Source organism: Ascaphus truei, chromosome 2 (assembly GCF_040206685.1).
Source record: "Ascaphus truei isolate aAscTru1 chromosome 2, aAscTru1.hap1, whole genome shotgun sequence".
NCBI lineage: Eukaryota > Metazoa > Chordata > Amphibia > Anura > Ascaphidae > Ascaphus > Ascaphus truei.
Genome location: NC_134484.1, coordinates 318,749,926 through 318,769,021, shown reverse-complemented (window position 1 = coordinate 318,769,021; position 19,096 = coordinate 318,749,926). Strand labels below are relative to the sequence as shown.

The 19,096-nt window shown below is 46.6% G+C and overlaps 1 protein-coding gene across 2 annotated transcripts in view; it reads right to left on the bottom strand.

Moving 5' to 3' along the window:
* Positions 1-19,096, bottom strand: part of ITGA9 (integrin subunit alpha 9) — a 505,378-nt gene that overhangs the window by 250,085 nt on the left and 236,197 nt on the right. For both annotated transcript variants that reach the window (XM_075586544.1, XM_075586545.1), the window contains exon 16: positions 1,520-1,669. In XM_075586544.1, coding sequence (XP_075442659.1) covers positions 1,520-1,669 — 150 coding nt within the window. The remainder of the gene's footprint in view (positions 1-1,519; positions 1,670-19,096) is intronic.

The window sequence follows — 19,096 nt, the reverse complement described above, 5'->3', positions numbered from 1 at the left end:
CCCTGCCCTGTCTCGGAGCTGTTACTTCATTTGAACCAATCCCCCTCCCTGTCTCAGCTGTTCTGAACGCTGATTGGCTGGAAATAAACAGATTGAAAACTGCACTTTGCAAGCTGCTAAAATTCCGGGCATTACTGTGGATAATGCCCGGAATTTAACCAATCAGAGAGCAGGGTTTTCAATAATGCCCTGAATTTTACTGCTTTAGCCTATAATACCAAATATGAACCAGCGCCTTAGGGTAAATCCATACAAATGTCTTGTGGGCTTCCAAATGGAGGAATAAACTGGATTAAGAAATTCAATCCTGCACCTCCAAAACGACTCGATGAATCTGCAGAGATGCGCCCCGTGAAATGTGGGATTCAAACACAAAAGAAAATCATAACGTATACTGCTGACAAAATGCAACCAACATGCAAACTCACCACATGAAAAACAAAACAGCACACCTACCAAAAAACTACAAACAAATACAAACAAATCTACAACAGAATGGCTGAAAAAGAAAAGAATCAAGGTGTTGCAATGGCCCAGTCAAAGTCCAGACCTCAACCCGATTGCAATGCTGTGATGGGACCTTAAGAGAGCTGTGCATAAACAAATGCCCACAAACCTCAATGAACTGAAGCAACGTTGTAAAGAAGAGTGGGCCAAAATTCCTCCACAACGATGTGAGAGACTGATAAAGTCATACAGAAAATGATTACTTCAAGTTATTGCTGCTAAAGGTGGTTCTACAAGCTATTAAATCATAAGGTATACTTAGTTTTTCACACATGGCTTCTCCATTTTGGCTTTATTTTTGTTAAATAAATCATGACAGTGTAATATGTCATGTGTTGTTGTTCACCTGAGGTTGTATTTACCTAATTTTAAGACCTGCTAAGGAAAAGATGATTGTTATTATGTCCTGATATGTAAAACCATACAATTCAACGAGGGTGTACTTTCTTTTTCACACAACTGTATATATATAGATACATACTTAGTTAAGTTATGGTGGGTAAAAAAAGTGACAAAAACCCTCCACAGCAAAGCATATAGCAAATAAGTTTGCTGGCTATGCATCTTAACCCTGGCTGTGCTCAAAGCTGTGACCATGCAGCAAGCTTAAGCCTATAGGGAACCATGCTAATGGTTTTGAAGCAAAAGGTGACACTGTGTGCTCATTTGCATGTCATTTCCCAGAATCCCTTGCTGCAGTGGAAGCGCTTTGTGCTGGGTGATAATGGTGAAAGGCAGGGTTGCAGACCTGTCTAAGACATGCAAATGAGCATACAGTAATATTTCCATTTGCTTTAGATACATATATAGATATATAGATATAGATAGATATATAGATATAGAGGTAGATGTATCTGTACCATGTTAGCAGAGCTAAATAATCAAAATGAATATAAATATAATTTATATTATGTAATTTATATACACATATGCATACACGTATACACATACATAAAAAAAAATGCTGATCCCACTTCAGTACTTTGCTCCAGGTGACAGATTTCATTGTTACCTGATTTCTCTGTGCTATCTTCTGTCCCTTTTTCCAGCGAAGTATGGGCTTAAGGGCAGGTAATTCATTCTCTTCTTTTCCAATCACATGCTCACCAAGACTGTAGGAGGCTTCAAAAACAATAGGTGATATCACATCCTTTACTCTTCGCTGAAAAACAGAGCACATAAATATTGTTAGGCCCACAGTTAAGTCACACAAGGTAACAAGTAAATGTCAAGATTTAGATACTGGAAGAAAGTTTCTGGGTAAGGTTTAAGGTGGGCACTGCTATAGAAATATAAGCCTTTGTGCCAATTTGTTTTTCCTTCTCAATTGGATTCCCATTGTAATAATTTTACAATGTATGCCAATACTGGTGGTAAACTGTGAAATCGTCTCTTTGCTCTGTTTTGTTGATAACATTTTGGGGTATGAGGCATGTTGCTCAATCACAGAGATTCATTTTCTTTTGTAGTGTCATTTTGTAACAATAATGAATTAATGACTGATATAAAGAGATTTAAAACTATACACAGGAATCTTAGAATAATGTGAGCAATGCCAGGTATTAAAATCGATACCATTTACATAGGTATAGAAGGCACCCTGGCCAGTTCCAAGTGCCTCCTTTTGGTAATCAAGTCAAAGGGGATAGTTCGATATTATACAAAGCGGCCAATCGTGGAAACCCCTTATTCAAGTCAATGAGGGGTTTTCGGTTGAGCAGGATGCAATCGGCAGCTTCGGATCATTTTGAAATAGCCCCCAAAATATGATGAGAATGGAGTTACACCCTGCACTGAGTAAGTAGAACCAAAAGCCCTAACATACATCTGTCTCTATGCCTACTTCAGACATTGTCGTGTTTTCAGTTAAACACTGCCATTTAGACGGCGAAAAATACAATACCATGTGTCCAGCTATTTGCTCTACTCAGCTTTTTTTTAAATCTATTCTTTAAAAAAATGTAAACTGCATGATTCTCAAGGTTTCTCAGGCTTTAGGGCTTGTGGTCAGTTGGGTTCACTTATATACATTTGGTGAGAATTTCTGAAAATTGCCCCCTTGAACAAATATTTTTGACCTCATTTTGGGATGCACATTGATACCCTGACATCCAAAACCTATACCAAACTAGGTGTACTTTATAGGAACAAATCCTCCCTAAGTATGCTGGTCAGAAAGCGTATTGCACAGCAGATGCTAATGCCAATTGTAGACTATAGTATATGGCAGGGCACCCCAAACCCACCTTAGCAAACTTGATACCCTCTACAATTCAATATGCTGTTTTGTCCTCCAATGCAACTACAACACACATCACTGTGAAATGATCAAAGAACTAGATTTGAGTTGTAACGGATCACGCTATAACGGGATTGAACTGTATTTGTAACCATGTATCTGTCATCATAACTCTGTGCCCAAGACATACTTGAAAATGAAAGGTAACTCAATGTATTACTTCCTGGTAAAAACATTTTATAAATAAAATTAACACAGTATTGGAGACTACCCTTAGCCCGAATCCATGGGTGGCGCTCCTCAATAAAAACTCATCCTGGATCTCTCAGTCTCCTCTCAGAGGTTGGTAACCCAAATGTTCACAGCAGCTCTCTGCTGTATAGTGACTGACTGGAAGTGGGTGTGAACCCCTGCTTATGTGCAAATTCATAAACAGATTGGGATCGTGAAGTACATAGAAAGGCCCACAAGCTTCCTTTCGGACAGATATCCTAGCTTTACAAGAGTCTGGGACCTGTGGCTTAAGTTTGCTGATATCCCTTCTCTGGATGGAGCAGCAGCAGCACTCTTTTGAGTTAATTCTATATCTGTGTTCTTCTCTATGATATTGGGGTGGGAATAGCCAAAAGTTATGCGTCCACTGACGTACAGATGCAGCGGACGTTATTCGAACACTTCACACGGTGTATACCTCGGAATACCCATGTGATGGCGCGCAATTTCTTCCAACCGCCTTTAGACGCGAGTGCAGGCAAGTGCAGAAAATGGCATTTTAGTGTTCTGGCTTTTAAACACCCGAAATTGACACAGTAGCACAGTACTGTACACATTACAATTCATTCATTTCATTGCATTTAATTGCACCCAATCCATGAAATTCAAATAAAGCAACCGCAATAAACACGTGTGCCTGGAACGATTGGCCGCGTTAATGCCGCATGGAGTACAGCAGCACACACGAAAACGGCGCCGTGATTTGTTCGAATAACGGCCGCTGCATCTGTACAGGGGGGTTGAGTATAAAGCCTTTGTGTAGATTATTGTATGTGTAGACCCTGACGCTGCCAGCCATGGGTTCACATTCGCCCATGGGGGTCGGAGATCCTGTATCACATTTACAGGTGCACAATTGGCGTGAAGTTCCAAACATTTAAATACCGTGTAATATCTCCTCCCCCGCTTTTGTTTCTTTTTTCTATTTGCACTCCCAATGTTGTTTACCTTTATCTTCATTCTGTACCCCATTATAAAATGTAATACAAATAAAGAGGAGACATAAATAAGAGGCAAGAGAGAAATATTGTCCCTCCAAACTTGGTAAAATAAAAATAATTGCCAGCTAATGTCAGGAATCGTTGTTCTCCGCGCTCCCCACACAGAGCACTCACTTCCCTCGGCGATTCCTCTGCTCAGCGCCGGGCGTGCCCACGCCCTCCCGCGCGCACACCTGCACCCTCCACTGGCTCGGTCCACACGCGTACATGCGTTACGGAGCGCGCTCATTCTGCACATTCTTCTTCCCGTCCCCCGGACCTCAGGCTCCGCCCCCGCAAGCCGCACGGGCATACTCAGGTTACCAACAAGTCTCACCTGGCCTGTTATGCCTGCACCAATCTGCAGTGTCTCCCTGTAGCTCTTCCTGTCCCGCCTCCGTTACAAATTGGACCTTCCTGCTTTATCTAGCTCCTCTCTGCTCTCAGTTTTTGCTCGACATAGTCTCTGCATGGAACTACTTCAGGATTCTCTTAGTGTTTTCACAGGTTCTGACACAGCTTGTACGACTACCCCCTCTGGCTCTCGATCTCGGCACTCCTTGGACAACGCTCACTCTGATACCCCTCGAACCCGGCTTGGACTACGACTACGGAACTTCTTTAACCGGTACCGGCAAGTATTGCTAGCAAACACCACCTGGCCTGGCAACGCCTAATTCACCACACTCCGGACACACTCCTTCTGCTGCGGGTGTGTGTCCTTATACGTCCCCACCTCAGTATAAGGGACGGGTCTGGTCTGCGGGCAGCACCGGCGTAACATTATGTCGAGCCCACAAGACGCAGACCAGACTGACATGGCCTCCATGATGACGGCCATGTATCAACAAGTCCAGGCCCTAATGGACCAAATGGCTCTTCTCACTCAACAGGTACAGGACATTTAATTTCAGGCACCACCTGTTGCCGCACCGCCACTGTCGCCAGAACCAGTATCCGCCGCGACCTCGGGCCCGAAGATCCCGGCACCTAAACCGTATGCGGGGGATCCGAATGCCTGCCGCGGTTTCCTCAATCAATGCGAGATCCAGTTTGAGATGGCTCCGCAGCAGTATTCCACTGGTCGCAAGAAAGTGGCGTATGTTTACAGCCTGCTTACAGGGAAAGCGCTGGCATGGGCCTCCCCAATTTGGGAACTACGTCCCGATATCACCCGCGACTACGCAGCCTTTAGACAAGACTTTCGACAGGTCTTCGATACCCCCGCACACCAAGAAACTGCCTCTGAAACTTTGCTTGAGCTTTCCCAGGGACGTCGTTCCGTGGCCCAGTACGCCTTGGAGTTCAGGACCATAGCAGCTGAGACACGATGGGGCCAGGAGGCTTTGGTCTCAGTCTTCTGGCGAGGCTTAACGGATTCCGTGAAGGACGAGCTCGCCTCACAACCCAGGCCACGGCTTCTGGAGGAACTCATCTCCCAAGCCAATCGAGTGGATCAGCGCTTTCAGGTACGCCGCCTCCAGCGCCAGCTTCCCCGATTTATGCCCTTCCGTGCTCCTTCTCCCAGATTCTCTCTAACCCCAGGACCTGCCGTCTCCGCGCTACCCACTCTGGAGGCTCCTGAGCCGATGCAACTTGGAGTCCAGCATTCCCGGACACCGATGCAGCAAGCTCGCCAAGCCGGTAGATTATGTTATTACTGCGGATCCTCCGAGCATCTGGTCCGTGAATGTCCACTACGCCCGGGAAACGACCGAACCCAGTGATTACGAAGGGGCACTCCCTGGGTGCTAAATCTCCTTGTCCCCTTTCCAGGAAGGAACTTCCCAAAAAATTGACCATTCCCGTTTCTCTCTCGGGTCCTACCTTGCGCACCTCCACTGCGGCATTTATCGACTCCGGCGCGGGAGGAAATTTCATGGACCAAACCTTCACTAAACAGAACCAGATTCCACTCATTAGGAAGAAGTCTTCCGTTGCCTTGGTTGGGATCGACAACCGTCCGCTCACCCCAGCATACATTGCCATGGAGACTTGCCCCATCACCCTTTCCTCTCACTCCCACGAGGAGACCTTGGCATTTGATGTAATCCACGCTCCCGGAACTCCAGTCACTCTCGGCTTACCTTGGTTGCAGAAGCACAATCCTCTCATCAACTGGACATCCCAATTACTATTACTTGGAGGTCAAGGTCAGAGGAGCCATCTCCACCAGCCATACTTTCGCCTCGACTGCTGGCCAATACCTCTGTTCCTTAGGTTATTCTACCTTCTGTTTACCACCAATTCCGGGACGTTTTCAATAAAGTACAGTCAGACCTTCTGCCGCCACACAGGACTTACGATTGTCCGATCGATCTGGTTCCAGGTTACTCCCAACCCAAGTCCAAGACCTACCCCTTGTCGTTAGCAGAATCTCATGCTATGGATGAATATATCCAGGAGAATCTCAAGAAAGGTTTTATTCGTCACTCCAATTCTCCAGCAGAGGCTTGGTTTTTCTTCGTGAAGAAAAAGGACGGGTCCTTGAGGCCTTGCATCGATTAGAGGGGTTTGAACCGCATAACTGTTAAAAATTGTTACTCCCTCCCCCTTATTTCTGAACTGTTCGATAAATTACAGGGGGCCAAGATTTTTTCCAAGTTGGATCTACGTTGTGCCTATCACCTGCTGCCCATCAGGAAGGGGGATGAATGGAAGACGGCCTTCAACACGCGTAGTGGACACTACGAGTATCTTGTAATGCCCTTCGGCTTATGTAATGCTCCCGCTGTCTTCCAGGATTTCATCAACAACGTCTTTCGTAAGGTACTCAATATTTTTGTTATAGCATACTTGGATGATATCCTGATTTTTTCCAAAGATCTCCAGGACCATATACGCCATACCTCCTACGTCCTTTCCCGTCTCCGTGAACACCATTTGTACGCCAAACTGGAGAAGTGCACCTTTCATCAGACATCTACTCCGTTCCTGGGGTACATCATTTCCGATTAAGGTTTTATGATGGATGCCGGTAAACTTCAAGCAGTCACTGAATGGCCAAGACCCAATTCTATCAAGGCCATACAACGTTTTTTAGGGTTCGCTAATTACTATCGTAAGTTTATAAGAAGTTTTTCTACCATCGTGGCACCTCTCACTGCGCTCACCAAAAAAGGAGCTGATCCTTCTGCTTGGTCATATCAGGCCATCTCCGCCTTCGAGACACTCAAGGAAGCTTTTATATCCACACCTATTCTCCGTCATCCCAACATTGAACTTCCCTCCGTCCTGGAGGTCGACGCTTCTGATTGCGGTGCTGGAGCCGTTCTTTCTCAGAGACCCACGCCCCAAGATAAGTTACATCCCTGTGCATGTTTTTCCAAGAAATTCTCATCTGCCGAAAGGAACTATGACGTGGGTAACAGGGAACTTCTGGCCATGAAGATGGCTCTTCAAGAGTGGAGACACCTGCTGGAGGGGTCGAAAGAGCCGTTTACTATTCTCATGGACCACAAGAACCTTCTTTACATAGAAAATGCTCGACGCCTTGGTCCACGACAGGCTTGTTGGGCTCTTTTTTTTCCTCGATTCGATTTTCATCTTTCCTATATCCCCGGGACCAAGAACGTAAAGGCAGACGCACTCTCCCGAATACATTCTTCTGAAGAGAGACCAGAGGAACCTTTGGAGACCATCCTTCCACAAGAGAAGATTCTCGCCACGTCTACTTTCAAGAATCTTGACAAGATTTTGCACTCCCAGAGACGCATTCCCAAGGACTTGGTCGTTCCCGACAACAAACTCTTCGTACCCTCCAAATTTGTTCCAGAGGTCCTGTCTTGTGGACACTCCTCTAAATCTGCAGGTCATCCAGGTTTTAAGAAGACCACTGATCTCATTCATCGGAATTTCTGGTGGCCAAGGATGTCTCAAGATACTCTGGAGTTTACCCGCGCCTGTCCCACGTGCGCTCAAAGCAAGACTCACCGTCAAAAGCCTCAGGGTTTTCTGTTACCTCTTCCAGTTCCCGACCGCCCCTGGTCCCACATGTCGATGGACTTCATTGTGGAGTTGCCCAGGTCCAGAGGAATGAACACTATCTTGGTGGTCGTGGACAGGTTCTCAAAGATGTCCCATTTTATTCCACTTAAGGGATTACCCTCATCCCACGCCCTTGCTGATATCTTTACGGAGCAGATTTTCCGGATTCATGGGATTCCTTCGTCCATTGTTTCTGACAGAGTTTCTCAATTTGTATCCAAATTTTGGAGAACTTTCACCAAGAGATTGGGCATCTCTTCTTCTTTCTCTTCCGCCTATCATCCACAGTCCAATGGACAAACAGAGAGAATCAATCAATCCCTGGAGAAATACCTGAGATGTTTCATATCCGATTCCCAGGATGATTGGGCTCAGCTCCTTCCTTGGGCAGAGTACGCTGTCAATTCTGCTAAAAATAAAGCCACCCGGGAGTCGCCCTTCTTTATAAATTATGGGTTCCACCCCCCTGCCTACCCATCTCCAACATCCATTCTGGAGTTCCAGCCGTAGATGAACGCATTACTGCCCTCCAAACCGCATGGTCTAGGATTCAGTCTACCCTTCTCGACTCCTCCCGCAGATCGAAACTACAGGCCGATCGTCGTCGTCGTTCGGCACCCAGTTACAAGCCAGGGGATTTGGTATGGCTCTCCCCTATTATATCCGCCTCAAGGTACCATCTCCAAAATTGGCACCTAAGTTCCTGGGTCCCTTCCCTATTAGTGAACAAATCAATCCTGTGGCATTCCGGCTCCAACTACCACTCAGTATGAAGATTCCCAATGTCTTTCATGTATCCCTCTTAAAACCATTCATCACCAGTCACTTCTTTCCGGATCAGACTCGTAAACCGGACCCCAATACTGTCCAAAATAACGAGGAATACGAAGTTCACTCTCTTTTGGATTCTCGCCTATCCAGGGGCCAGCTCCAGTTCTTGGTGCAGTGGAAGGGCTTTGGCCCTGAAGAGAGATCCTGGGTACCTATAAAGGACATTCATGCCCCGGCCCCTCTTAAGTCCTTCAGGAAAAAGTTTCCAGAGAAACCGTTCATGGACCGTCCTGAGGCCGTTCCTGAAGAGGGAAGTACTGTCAGGAATCGGCGTTCTCCGCGCTCCCCACACAGAGCACTCACTTCCCTCGGCGATTCCTCTGCTCAGCGCTAGTCGCGCCCACGCCCTCCTCGATGGTGCAGGGTCCTATTGGGGTAGATGCACAACCTCTGCTGTTCCTTGCTCCCCTAAGCACGAGTGGACCGGGAGCTGCTGATCCCTGCAGTGCTTCAGCAAGGCAAATCTGGGCATCAGCTGGGCGCTAGCACTCTCCTCCGTGTGGAGCGCTTCCTGGTTGGTGACGTCACCACGGGGATTCGGCGCCGTTCGAACACGATCAAATCGCGCAGTAGGGTGCTAATAGAGAGCTAGAGCACTTGTCCAAAAACATCTACCCCAATAGGACCCTGCACCATCGAGGACAGCATTTTCACCCCTGCGAGGACACCTAATCCGGTCTCCAGAGGCGTTGAGTAACATATCCCGAAACTGCTTGTTATTACTGCAATTGATGTACGCACATTACTCACCCTTTTATTGTTCATGTCAATAATATTTTTTAATGCACTATGAGCGTTGTGCGCTGTGTCTTTTTTGTATTTATCTGTTAGCTCCAGGGGGTCCCTGAGCCCCCCCTTCATCGCAGCTGCAGACGCTCAATTCTAGGTTAAGTTATTTAATTCACTTTATTTTCACCTTATCACGTCACGTTCAAACTAGTTGCGCACTGTTATCTCTTCTTTTTTCACTTACCAATCTGCAGTGTCTCCCTGTAGCTCTTCCTGTCCCGCCTCCGTTCCAAATTGGACCTTCCTGCTTTATCTAGCTCCTCTCTGCTCTCAGTCTTTGCTTGACATAGTCTCTGCATGGAAGTACTTCAGGATTCTCTTAGTGTTTTCACAGGTTCTGACACAGCTTGTACGACTACCCCCTCTGGCTCTCGATCTCGGCACTCCTTGGACAACGCTCACTCTGATACCCCTCGAACCCGGCTTGGACTACGACTACAGAACTTCTTTAACCGGTACCGGCAAGTATTGCTAGCAAACACCACCTGGCCTGGCAACGCCTAATTCACCACACTCCGGACATGCTCCTTCTGCTGCGGGTGTGTGTTCCTATACGTCCCCACCTCAGTATAAGGGACGGGTCTGGTCTGCGGGCAGCACCGGCGTAACAGCTAGGAAGCGGCTAGCTATCCAATCAGTAAGGACAACCAATGACATCACCCTTGCTGATTTGCTTTCGAGCAGGAATTTCACCAACCACCATCTTGGAAAAAGGCAAATTTCACCATAATGCACCAGTATGCGCCAATAGTGTAATATCCAGTGCAGTTATATGCAGGCAGACCTCCTGGTTTGGGTATTTAACAATGGGGCTTACTTGAGAGTGTTGCTGCTTTAAATATGACCCACAGAAGATGCATAATGGGCCCTATTTCCAAAGCTGTGCTATGCCATAAGACACATTCCATCACTGGAAAACACATTATGACCCATTCCCTTGTGTCTTCCATGGAATTCCAGAGCCGGAGGGTGTCTTATGGAATAGCATTGCTTAGTCAATATGGGCCATTAGTTTTGTTTCTTGGCACGGCATTAGCTTAACAGTGTATTTATTGAACATGTACATTTAAGAAGCGGAGATTTAGTAGATTTGTTTTCAAAAGTATGTTTAAAACAAAATAAGTAATTGCACCATGATTACCAATAGTCATCAGGGACATATGTCTATGAGATGCAGGGCACAAAGCCACAATAACAGCTGACACTGGATAACATTTTTCTAAGAGCAGAGAATGGTGTAATAGTTGAGGCTAAGAGGCTATGTACTAAAATCTTTGGAGCCTACAAAAAATTGGATGTTTTAGTGAAGTCTCTTTAGTTTCCTTAATGATACAAAACACATGTTGTTTATGACTCTAACCTATTCGATAATCTCCATTCTCAAACACATATATCTACTATAGTGGGGTTCTTTTTTCATAAAATGACCTGTAAAAAAATTGCATAGATCCGGCAATAAAACACATGGGTTTCGTGCCCCTCTTAACCCCAATGCTGCTGGAGGTGCTAAGAACACACTGCTTATTTCTTTCTTTCTAAATGTTTTACCAGGAAGTAATGCATTGAGAGTTACCTCTCGTTTTCAAGAATGTCCTGGGCACAGAGTTATAATAAATTTCAGATAGTCCAGGAGGAGCATATATAGGGAAAAAAGAAATAAAACAGTGCAAATTTAAGTGCAGACGTTGAGATTAAGTGTTTGGCTGAATATAAGCAACTCTATTCCATGAATGCTGACTGAACTCAGCAGCAAGTACTATTTCCATCACTTGTCTTTGCAGTATAACCTCTGCCTACTTACCTGATTCTATTTCACCTAATTAGCCAGACTCTCCCCTAGGTGATATTGCCTCATATAACTATAATGATATATACACTAAGTTTTTTATAAATATATGAGAATGATGTTTCATAATGAAATAAATAATGTTAAATGATTTTTTATGATGTGTTAAAGTTGTAACCAAGTTCCGAATATATGTATAAGATTATCAATCATAGCGCTGAGATAATTGTTCAGATTGATTGTTTAATTAGACCAGAGAGGGTATATAAGACATCTATTAACCCAACAACTCACACACTCCTGACGAAGCCATATACGATAAATATATCATTCTACTTGGGACCCGGGAAACAGGTTCCACCAGAGGGTTCGAGCAGGGATATATTATTTTGAGCACATATTGTATATTGTATATTGCACTATTAACTTGCACTTAATGACACTTATATTTTAAGTTGTTAGCGCCTTTTTTTCACTATCATCCACAATACATAGTTATAATAATACATGGCTAAATGAACAGTGGTAAGAGATTACATTTACAGACATTCCATGAACAGTTATAGATATAATTATGGGCGTATGTAACAGTTACAGACAAGGTTAAATGGTGTAAGAAGAGGTAGGATAGGCCTGCAATGTGTTGTGTTGTGCTTTGCAATATGTTAACAGTATAACAGCCAGAGAAGAGATTTGAATAGGTCAAAAATAATAATACTGATTACATACTTCTTTGCCGACATGTTGGGATCTAATCCTTAACAAAAATGCAAATGGAAAGATTGAAAACCGAAAAAAATCTGTATTTGAAAAACAGGCAAAATGGTAACTATTGTGATTTTCTATATCCAGTGTTAAAACAGTGCTGAGTAGTTTACAAATCAGTCCAAATGTGCCCATTTTCAGGTATCTTAGGTGTGATCACTAGTATCTCTCAGTCTGTCTCTGTTTTGCAGAAGGACTATTTCAGGTTCTGGATTAAAAATGCTTGATGAGTTCTTTATGATTCCTCAGATTTTCATACATTTTTGCTCATTTTCAAGTAGTGCAAAGCATTGAGACATTTGCACATTTCTAGTCCTGACCGCTGCAACTGAAATGCACATGACCTTGGAACCTGCGAGGAAACTTCCTCTCCTTCCCCACAACTTACATATAAATAAATAAACACACATCAAAAGTCTTGAGGTGCAATGGCTGCGGCTTTATTTACCAAGGTAATAAACTCTGGAAGTGCCAACGCTGCCAGCACTCTCCCCTCCCGGGTAAAGGCTGATGGTACCCAAACTATGGCACGAAAGACCAACCAAGCCAGGCACCCCACCGACCCGACCGTTTGGCAAGACTGAGCCCCAGGGAATTACGCACAAAGGAGCCCTGACCACTCGCCATCCCCCGCTGGCAAGGTTAACGCACACTTACCCCCCACCTCCAGCAGCCTCCTTAAACTAGCCCTGTACCCTCAGACCCACAAGAACCCTTTCAAGTCCCTCCTGAAGTATCATGTTAAGCAGATCTAACCTTAACTCAGTAAATGTACCCCATCTGGGCGAAATAATCTTCTATTCGCTGAATCGAATTTGGGGTGACTTGTCCCCCAGCCTCCTACCTACAACATACATTTCCCAACTGCCTTATTAATTTGGTTCGGGTTCACTCCACCACCCCAGATCGCCACGCCCCCCTCCACGCCTTCCTTTGGACAATGTCTGTCCACCCCATCTGGAACCCCCTCCCCAACCCACCTGAATCTGAGATAAACATTCTTCATTGACCAAACTAAATCTAACAATGTTACCGCCGCCACATCGTTGCCCCCTTCTGAATAATCAAGATTTGTGGGGGCCTCCTTGCCAGGACCAGCAATTCTGGTAACAGCTGATTCCATATCAAACCTCGCCCGCCACACCAGAACACGTTTCCCTGCTTCCTACTCACGCCCAAATTCCTCCCGTATGGTCGGACGGCCGCAAGCTTCTCCATCCAATAAATAAAAAAATCCCTGATGATCCAAACGTCTACAGGCGAAAAAACGAAAATATCAAAACAAAATCAACACCCGTGCCCTTTAACTCAACCCAGGCCTAGCATAGCTTAGATACTGACTGGATTCCCAACGTCCAATCCATTTGACCATCTAACCCCAGATCTTTAAGGCATAATTGGAAAACCTGCTGGTATTGATATCTTGATACTGGCCCACCATCTGCATGCACCAACAATGGGTCCGGGATAGGAAGACGTACCTCCATGTAGCTCTAGCCACCTTAACGGGCAATTTGTGCTGTCCCCCAACCCCTTTAGGGAAACCCAAGTGCCAAACCCTTCCTGATCAGTCTTAGACTACCACACCAAGAGCCTCAGTGATCCGGGCCCATGCACCATACTCTTGACCGACAGGCCCCCTCCCCCCACCTCTTTTTGTAGCACAAACAAATTTGCTTTTACGTAATGCCCCCAAAAATGCCAATGTAAATGCTGCATTAGGCCTGGGACATAGTACATACTTTGGTGCTGCTGCTCGCTCTTGCTTGCTGCCGCTCGCTCTACCAGGAGCTTTTTGCTGTCCTGGCAGAGGAGACAGCAAGCGCGCTTGGGAGGCGGATATCACTGTGTGTGTGTGTGTCACTTGGTAGCTGTTAGTGTGTGTGATTGGGTAACTGTGTGTGGCACTTTGAAGTGGTCTGTATGTTTGTGTGTCAATGGGGAACGTGTGTGTGTGTGTGTGTGTGTGTGTGTGTGTGTGTGTGTGTGTGTGTGTGTGTGTGTGTGTGTGTGTGTATTATATAATATTTTAAAAATTAAAAAAAAAGACATGTGAGAATAAATTATTTATTAACATTGTGCAACTTTGATAAATATATACATACACATACACCACACATATATATATATATACACCACACACACACACACACACACACACACACACACACATATATATATATATATATATATATATATATATATATATATATATATATACACACAGTGGTTGATAAATCACCAAAAAATCTACTCGTCACACAAAAAAATCTACTCGCCACCTAGTACCAAACGTGTGCTGCTTGGGCCAATAGGAGCTCGCCACGATGTTAAATCCACTCGCCCGGGGCGAGCAAATGTATAGGTTTGTCGAACACTGTATATATATATATATATATACAGCTAAACCCCGTTATAACGCGGGTCTCGGGGTCCACCCCGAGACCACCGCGTTACTAACGGGGTCGCGGGAAAAAAAATGGCCGCCGCGCTTTAGCGCATATTCATCCCGCGGGACAGGAGATGGGAGCGGGCATGTCCCTCCGCTCCCCGCTTCCCCCTGTCACCACGGGACAGGCCGCGGGGCAGGAGATGGGAGCGGGGATGTCCCTCCTGTCCCCGCTTCCCCCTGTCACCGCGGGACAGGCCGCGGGGCAGGAGATGGGAGCGGGGATGTCCCTCCTGTCCCCGCTTCCCCCTGTCACCGCGGGACAGGCCGCGGGGCAGGAGATGGGAGCGGGGATGTCCCTCCTGTCCCCGCTTCCCCCTGTCACCGAGGGACAGGCCGCGGGGCAGGAGATGGGAGCGGGGATGTCCCTCAGGTCGCCGCTTACCTCAGATCCCGCTGCCTGCATGGAGGTGGTAGCGGGGGGTTTCTTCTCCCCACCGCTGTCCACGGTGCTCCCGCTGCCTGCATGGAGGTGGTAGCGGGGGGTTTCTTCTCCCCACCGCTGTCCCTGGCGCTCCCGCTGCCTGCGCGGGAGGAGGGGGGGAGCGGGTGGTGGTGCTGGTCGCGGCCTTTCCTCTGCTCCGACCCCACCCCCCATCTGTGTAGAGTGAGAGAGTGTGTGTGTGTATGTATTTATGGGAGAGAAAGTGTGTGTGTGTATATGGGTGTGTGTATGTGGGTGTGAGTGTGTGTAAGTGTCTGTGAGTGTGTGTAAGTGTCTGAGTGTGTGTGTAAGTGTGTGTAAGTGTGTGTAAGTGTGTGTGTGAGTGTCTGTGAGTGTCTGTAAGTGTGTGTGAGTGTGTGTGAGTGTGTGTGAGTGTCTGTAAGTGTGTGTGAGTGTGTGTGAGTGTCTGTAAGTGTGTGTGAGTGTGTGTGAGTGTCTGTAAGTGTGTGTGAGTGTGTGTGAGTGTCTGTAAGTGTCTGTAAGTGTGTGTGAGTGTGTGTGAGTGTCTGTGAGTGTCTAAGTGTGTGTGAGTGTGTGTGAGTGTGTGTGAGTGTCTGTAAGTGTGTGTGAGTGTGTGTGAGTGTCTGTAAGTGTGTGTGAGTGTCTGTAAGTGTGTGTAAGTGTGTGTGAGTGTGTGTGAGTGTGTGTGAGTGTCTGTAAGTGTGTGTGAGTGTGTGTGAGTGTCTGTAAGTGTGTGTGAGTGTCTGTAAGTGTGTGTGAGTGTGTGTGAGTGTCTGTAAGTGTGTGTGAGTGTGTGTAAGTGTGCGTGGGTGTGTGTGAGTGTGTGTGAGTGTGCGTGAGTGTGCGTAAGTGTGTGTGAGTGTCTGTGAGTGTCTGTAAGTGTGTGTGAGTGTGTGTGAGTGTCTGTAAGTGTGTGTGAGTGTGTGTGAGTGTCTGTGAGTGTCTGTGAGTGTCTAAATGTGTCTAAGTGTGTCTGAGTGTGTGTGAGTGTGTGTGAGTGTCTGTAAGTGTGTGTGAGTGTGCGTAAGTGTGCGTAAGTGTGCGTAAGTGTGCGTGGGTGTGTGTGAGTGTGCGTAAGTGTGTGTGAGTGTCTGTAAGTGTGTGTGAGTGTCTGTGAGTGTCTAAGTGTGTTATGTTTGTGCAACTTTAACTGGTGTAAAATGACCCCGCGGGGTCACGTTGCCATGCCGTGACGTCACATGACCCCGCTGGGTCATTACACGACGAACCGCAGAGGAACAGAGGGAACTGGCAGGCAACATCCACTCCTCACGAGCCGCACGGCGCATGCGCATGCGCACGGCGAACGTGAGGGGTGCCTGCTTTGGAGACAGGTAAGCAGTCTCCGGAAGACCGCTAACCCCCCCCCCCCCCCCCGCCGCAGCACAGGGCCCTCGCGTGTGTGTAAGTGTCTGTGAGTGTGTGTAAGTGTCTGAGTGTGTGTGTAAGTAAGTGTAAGAGCCGGAGCGGGAGGTGGGAGGTTTGACAGGGAGGGGGGGCGTGGCTTGAGCGGAGGGACCCGCTACTCTCCCCCCCCCACCCTCCACGGACTGCAGGAGGGAGATGCTACTCTCCCCCCCCCCTCCCTACACGGGCTGCAGGAGGGAGCTGCTACTCTCCCCCCCCTCCCCGGACTGCAGGAGGGAGCTGCTACTCTCCCCCCCTCCCCGGACTGCAGGAGGGAGCTGCTACTCTCCCCCCACTCCCTCCACTGGCTGCAGGAGGGACCCGCTACTCTCCCCCCCCCTCCCTCCACGGACTCGGGCTGGAGCACTCATACATACACACATACACACACACACACACACACACACACACAGGCACTCACGCACTCATACACACACACGCGCGCACACACATGCAGGCACTCACGCACTCACACACACACACACAGACAGGCACTCGCACTCACACACACAGACCGCTAACCCCCCCGCCGCAATACAGGGCCCGCCGTAGCCGCAGCGCAGGGCCCGCCACCCCCCCCCCAACCCCCACAGCACAATGACTTCCCACCCCCTTAACTTTGTGAAACAAAAGTCACAAGACGTTGTACAGGCAAAATACTGTACATCTGTTAAAGTTCAGTTGCCTGTTTATTTCTATATAATAATTGTGTGCAGTGTGTGTGCAGTGTGTCAGTGTGTGCAGTGTGAGCAATGAGCAGTGTGTGTGCAGTGTGCAGTGTGTCCAATGAGCAGTGTGTGTGCAGTGTGCAGTGTGTGTGCAGTGTGTGCAGTGTGCAGTGTGTGCAGTGTGTGTGCAGTGTGTCAGTGTGTGCAGTGTCAGCAATGAGCAGTGTGTGTGCAGTGTGTGTGCAGTGTGCAGTGTGTCCAATGAGCAGTGTGTGTGCAGTGTGCAGTGTGTGTGCAGTGTGTCCAATGAGCAGTGTGTGTGCAGTGTGTGTGCAGTGTGTCAGTGTGTGCAGTGTGAGCAATGAGCAGTGTGTGTGCAGTGTGTGTGCAGTGTGTGTGCAGTGTGTCAGTGTGTGCAGTGTGAGCAATGAGCAGTGTGTGTGCAGTGTGTGTGCAGTGTGTGTGCAGTGTGTGTGCAGTGTGTGTGCAGTGTGAGCAATGAGCAGTGTGTGTGCAGTGTGCAGTGTGTGTGCAGTGTGTCAGTGTGTGCAGTGTGAGCAATGAGCAGTGTGCAGTGTGTGTGCAGTGTGCAGTGTGTGTGCAGTGTGTGTGCAGTGTGTGTGCAGTGTCAGTGTGTGCAGTGTGAGCAATGAGTAGTGTGTGTGCAGTGTGCAGTGTGTGTGCAGTGTGTCAGTGTGAGCAATGAGCAGTGTGTGTGCAGTGTGTGTGCAGTGTGCAGTGTGTGTGCAGTGTGTGTGCAGTGTGTCAGTGTGTGCAGTGTGAGCAATGAGCAGTGTGTGTGCAGTGTGCAGTGTGTGTGCAGTGTGCAGTGTGTGTGCAGTGTGTCAGTGTGAGCAATGAGCAGTGTGTGTGCAGTGTGCAGTGTGTGTGCAGTGTGGCAGTGTGAGCAATGAGCAGTGTGTGTGCAGTGAGTGTGTGCAGTGTGTGCAGTGTGTGCAGTGTGCAAAAAAAAAAATGTAAAAAAAAAATTTTTTTAAATTTTTTTTTTTTAAAACGGGAGCCACGGGAAAACCGCGTTATAACCGAATCGCGGTATAACGAGGCGCGTTATAACGGGGTTTAGCTGTATATATATATATACACATATATACACCACACATACACCACACTATATATATATAACTAACTGGAGAGCCTGCCTGACCAGAAATAAAGAAAATGTAGAATAAATAAAAAATAAAAAAATTATTTACTTATATGCAATATAATAGACCCAAAATGTATAATAAGATATCCTAGAGTGGTAGCTCACTGCGGGAACAAAATTCACAGTTTGTCGATGTACTCAACCACAACAGCTTAAACATTAGGTTAACATCTAAATCTAGTTCAACCTCAATTGATTTTTTAGATCTTTGTATTAAAATTGAGAGTGATGGGCACCTCAGTACTGACATTTTTAGGAAGGAGACAGCTACCAACGCTATCCTACATGCTTCGAGCTCCCACCCTCAACACCAAATTGCGGGAGTCCCGATTGGTGAATTCATTCGTTTAAAATGCAATTGCTCCAATCCTATTATTTAAGAACCTAGAGCATTAGAAATGAAACATAGGTTCAGAAATCGAGGATACAGCCAATCAATCATTAAGAAGGGATACGAACGGAGCAAAGGTATGAGCCGGGTATCCTTATTGAAACCCAAAATTAAACAACAAGATTCCAATAAAATAAGATTCATTGGCACGTACAATCAACAATGGAATCAGCTGCGTAAAATCCTTCAAAAACACTGGCCAATTCTCATGATTGACTCAGACCTTAGGCATCAACTAGGTCCCAAAGTGGAATTTACAAGCAGAAGATCTCCTAATCTTAGAGATAAACTGGTTCACAGCCAATATACTATACCCAATACTACTACATTTCTGTCAACTTTTGACAGAAAGGGCTTTTTTAAATGTGGTGGCTGTCCTGCTTGTAAATTTGTAAAACCAACTTCCACTTTTAAGGACTGTAAGGGCAATAATGAGTTTAAGGTACAACA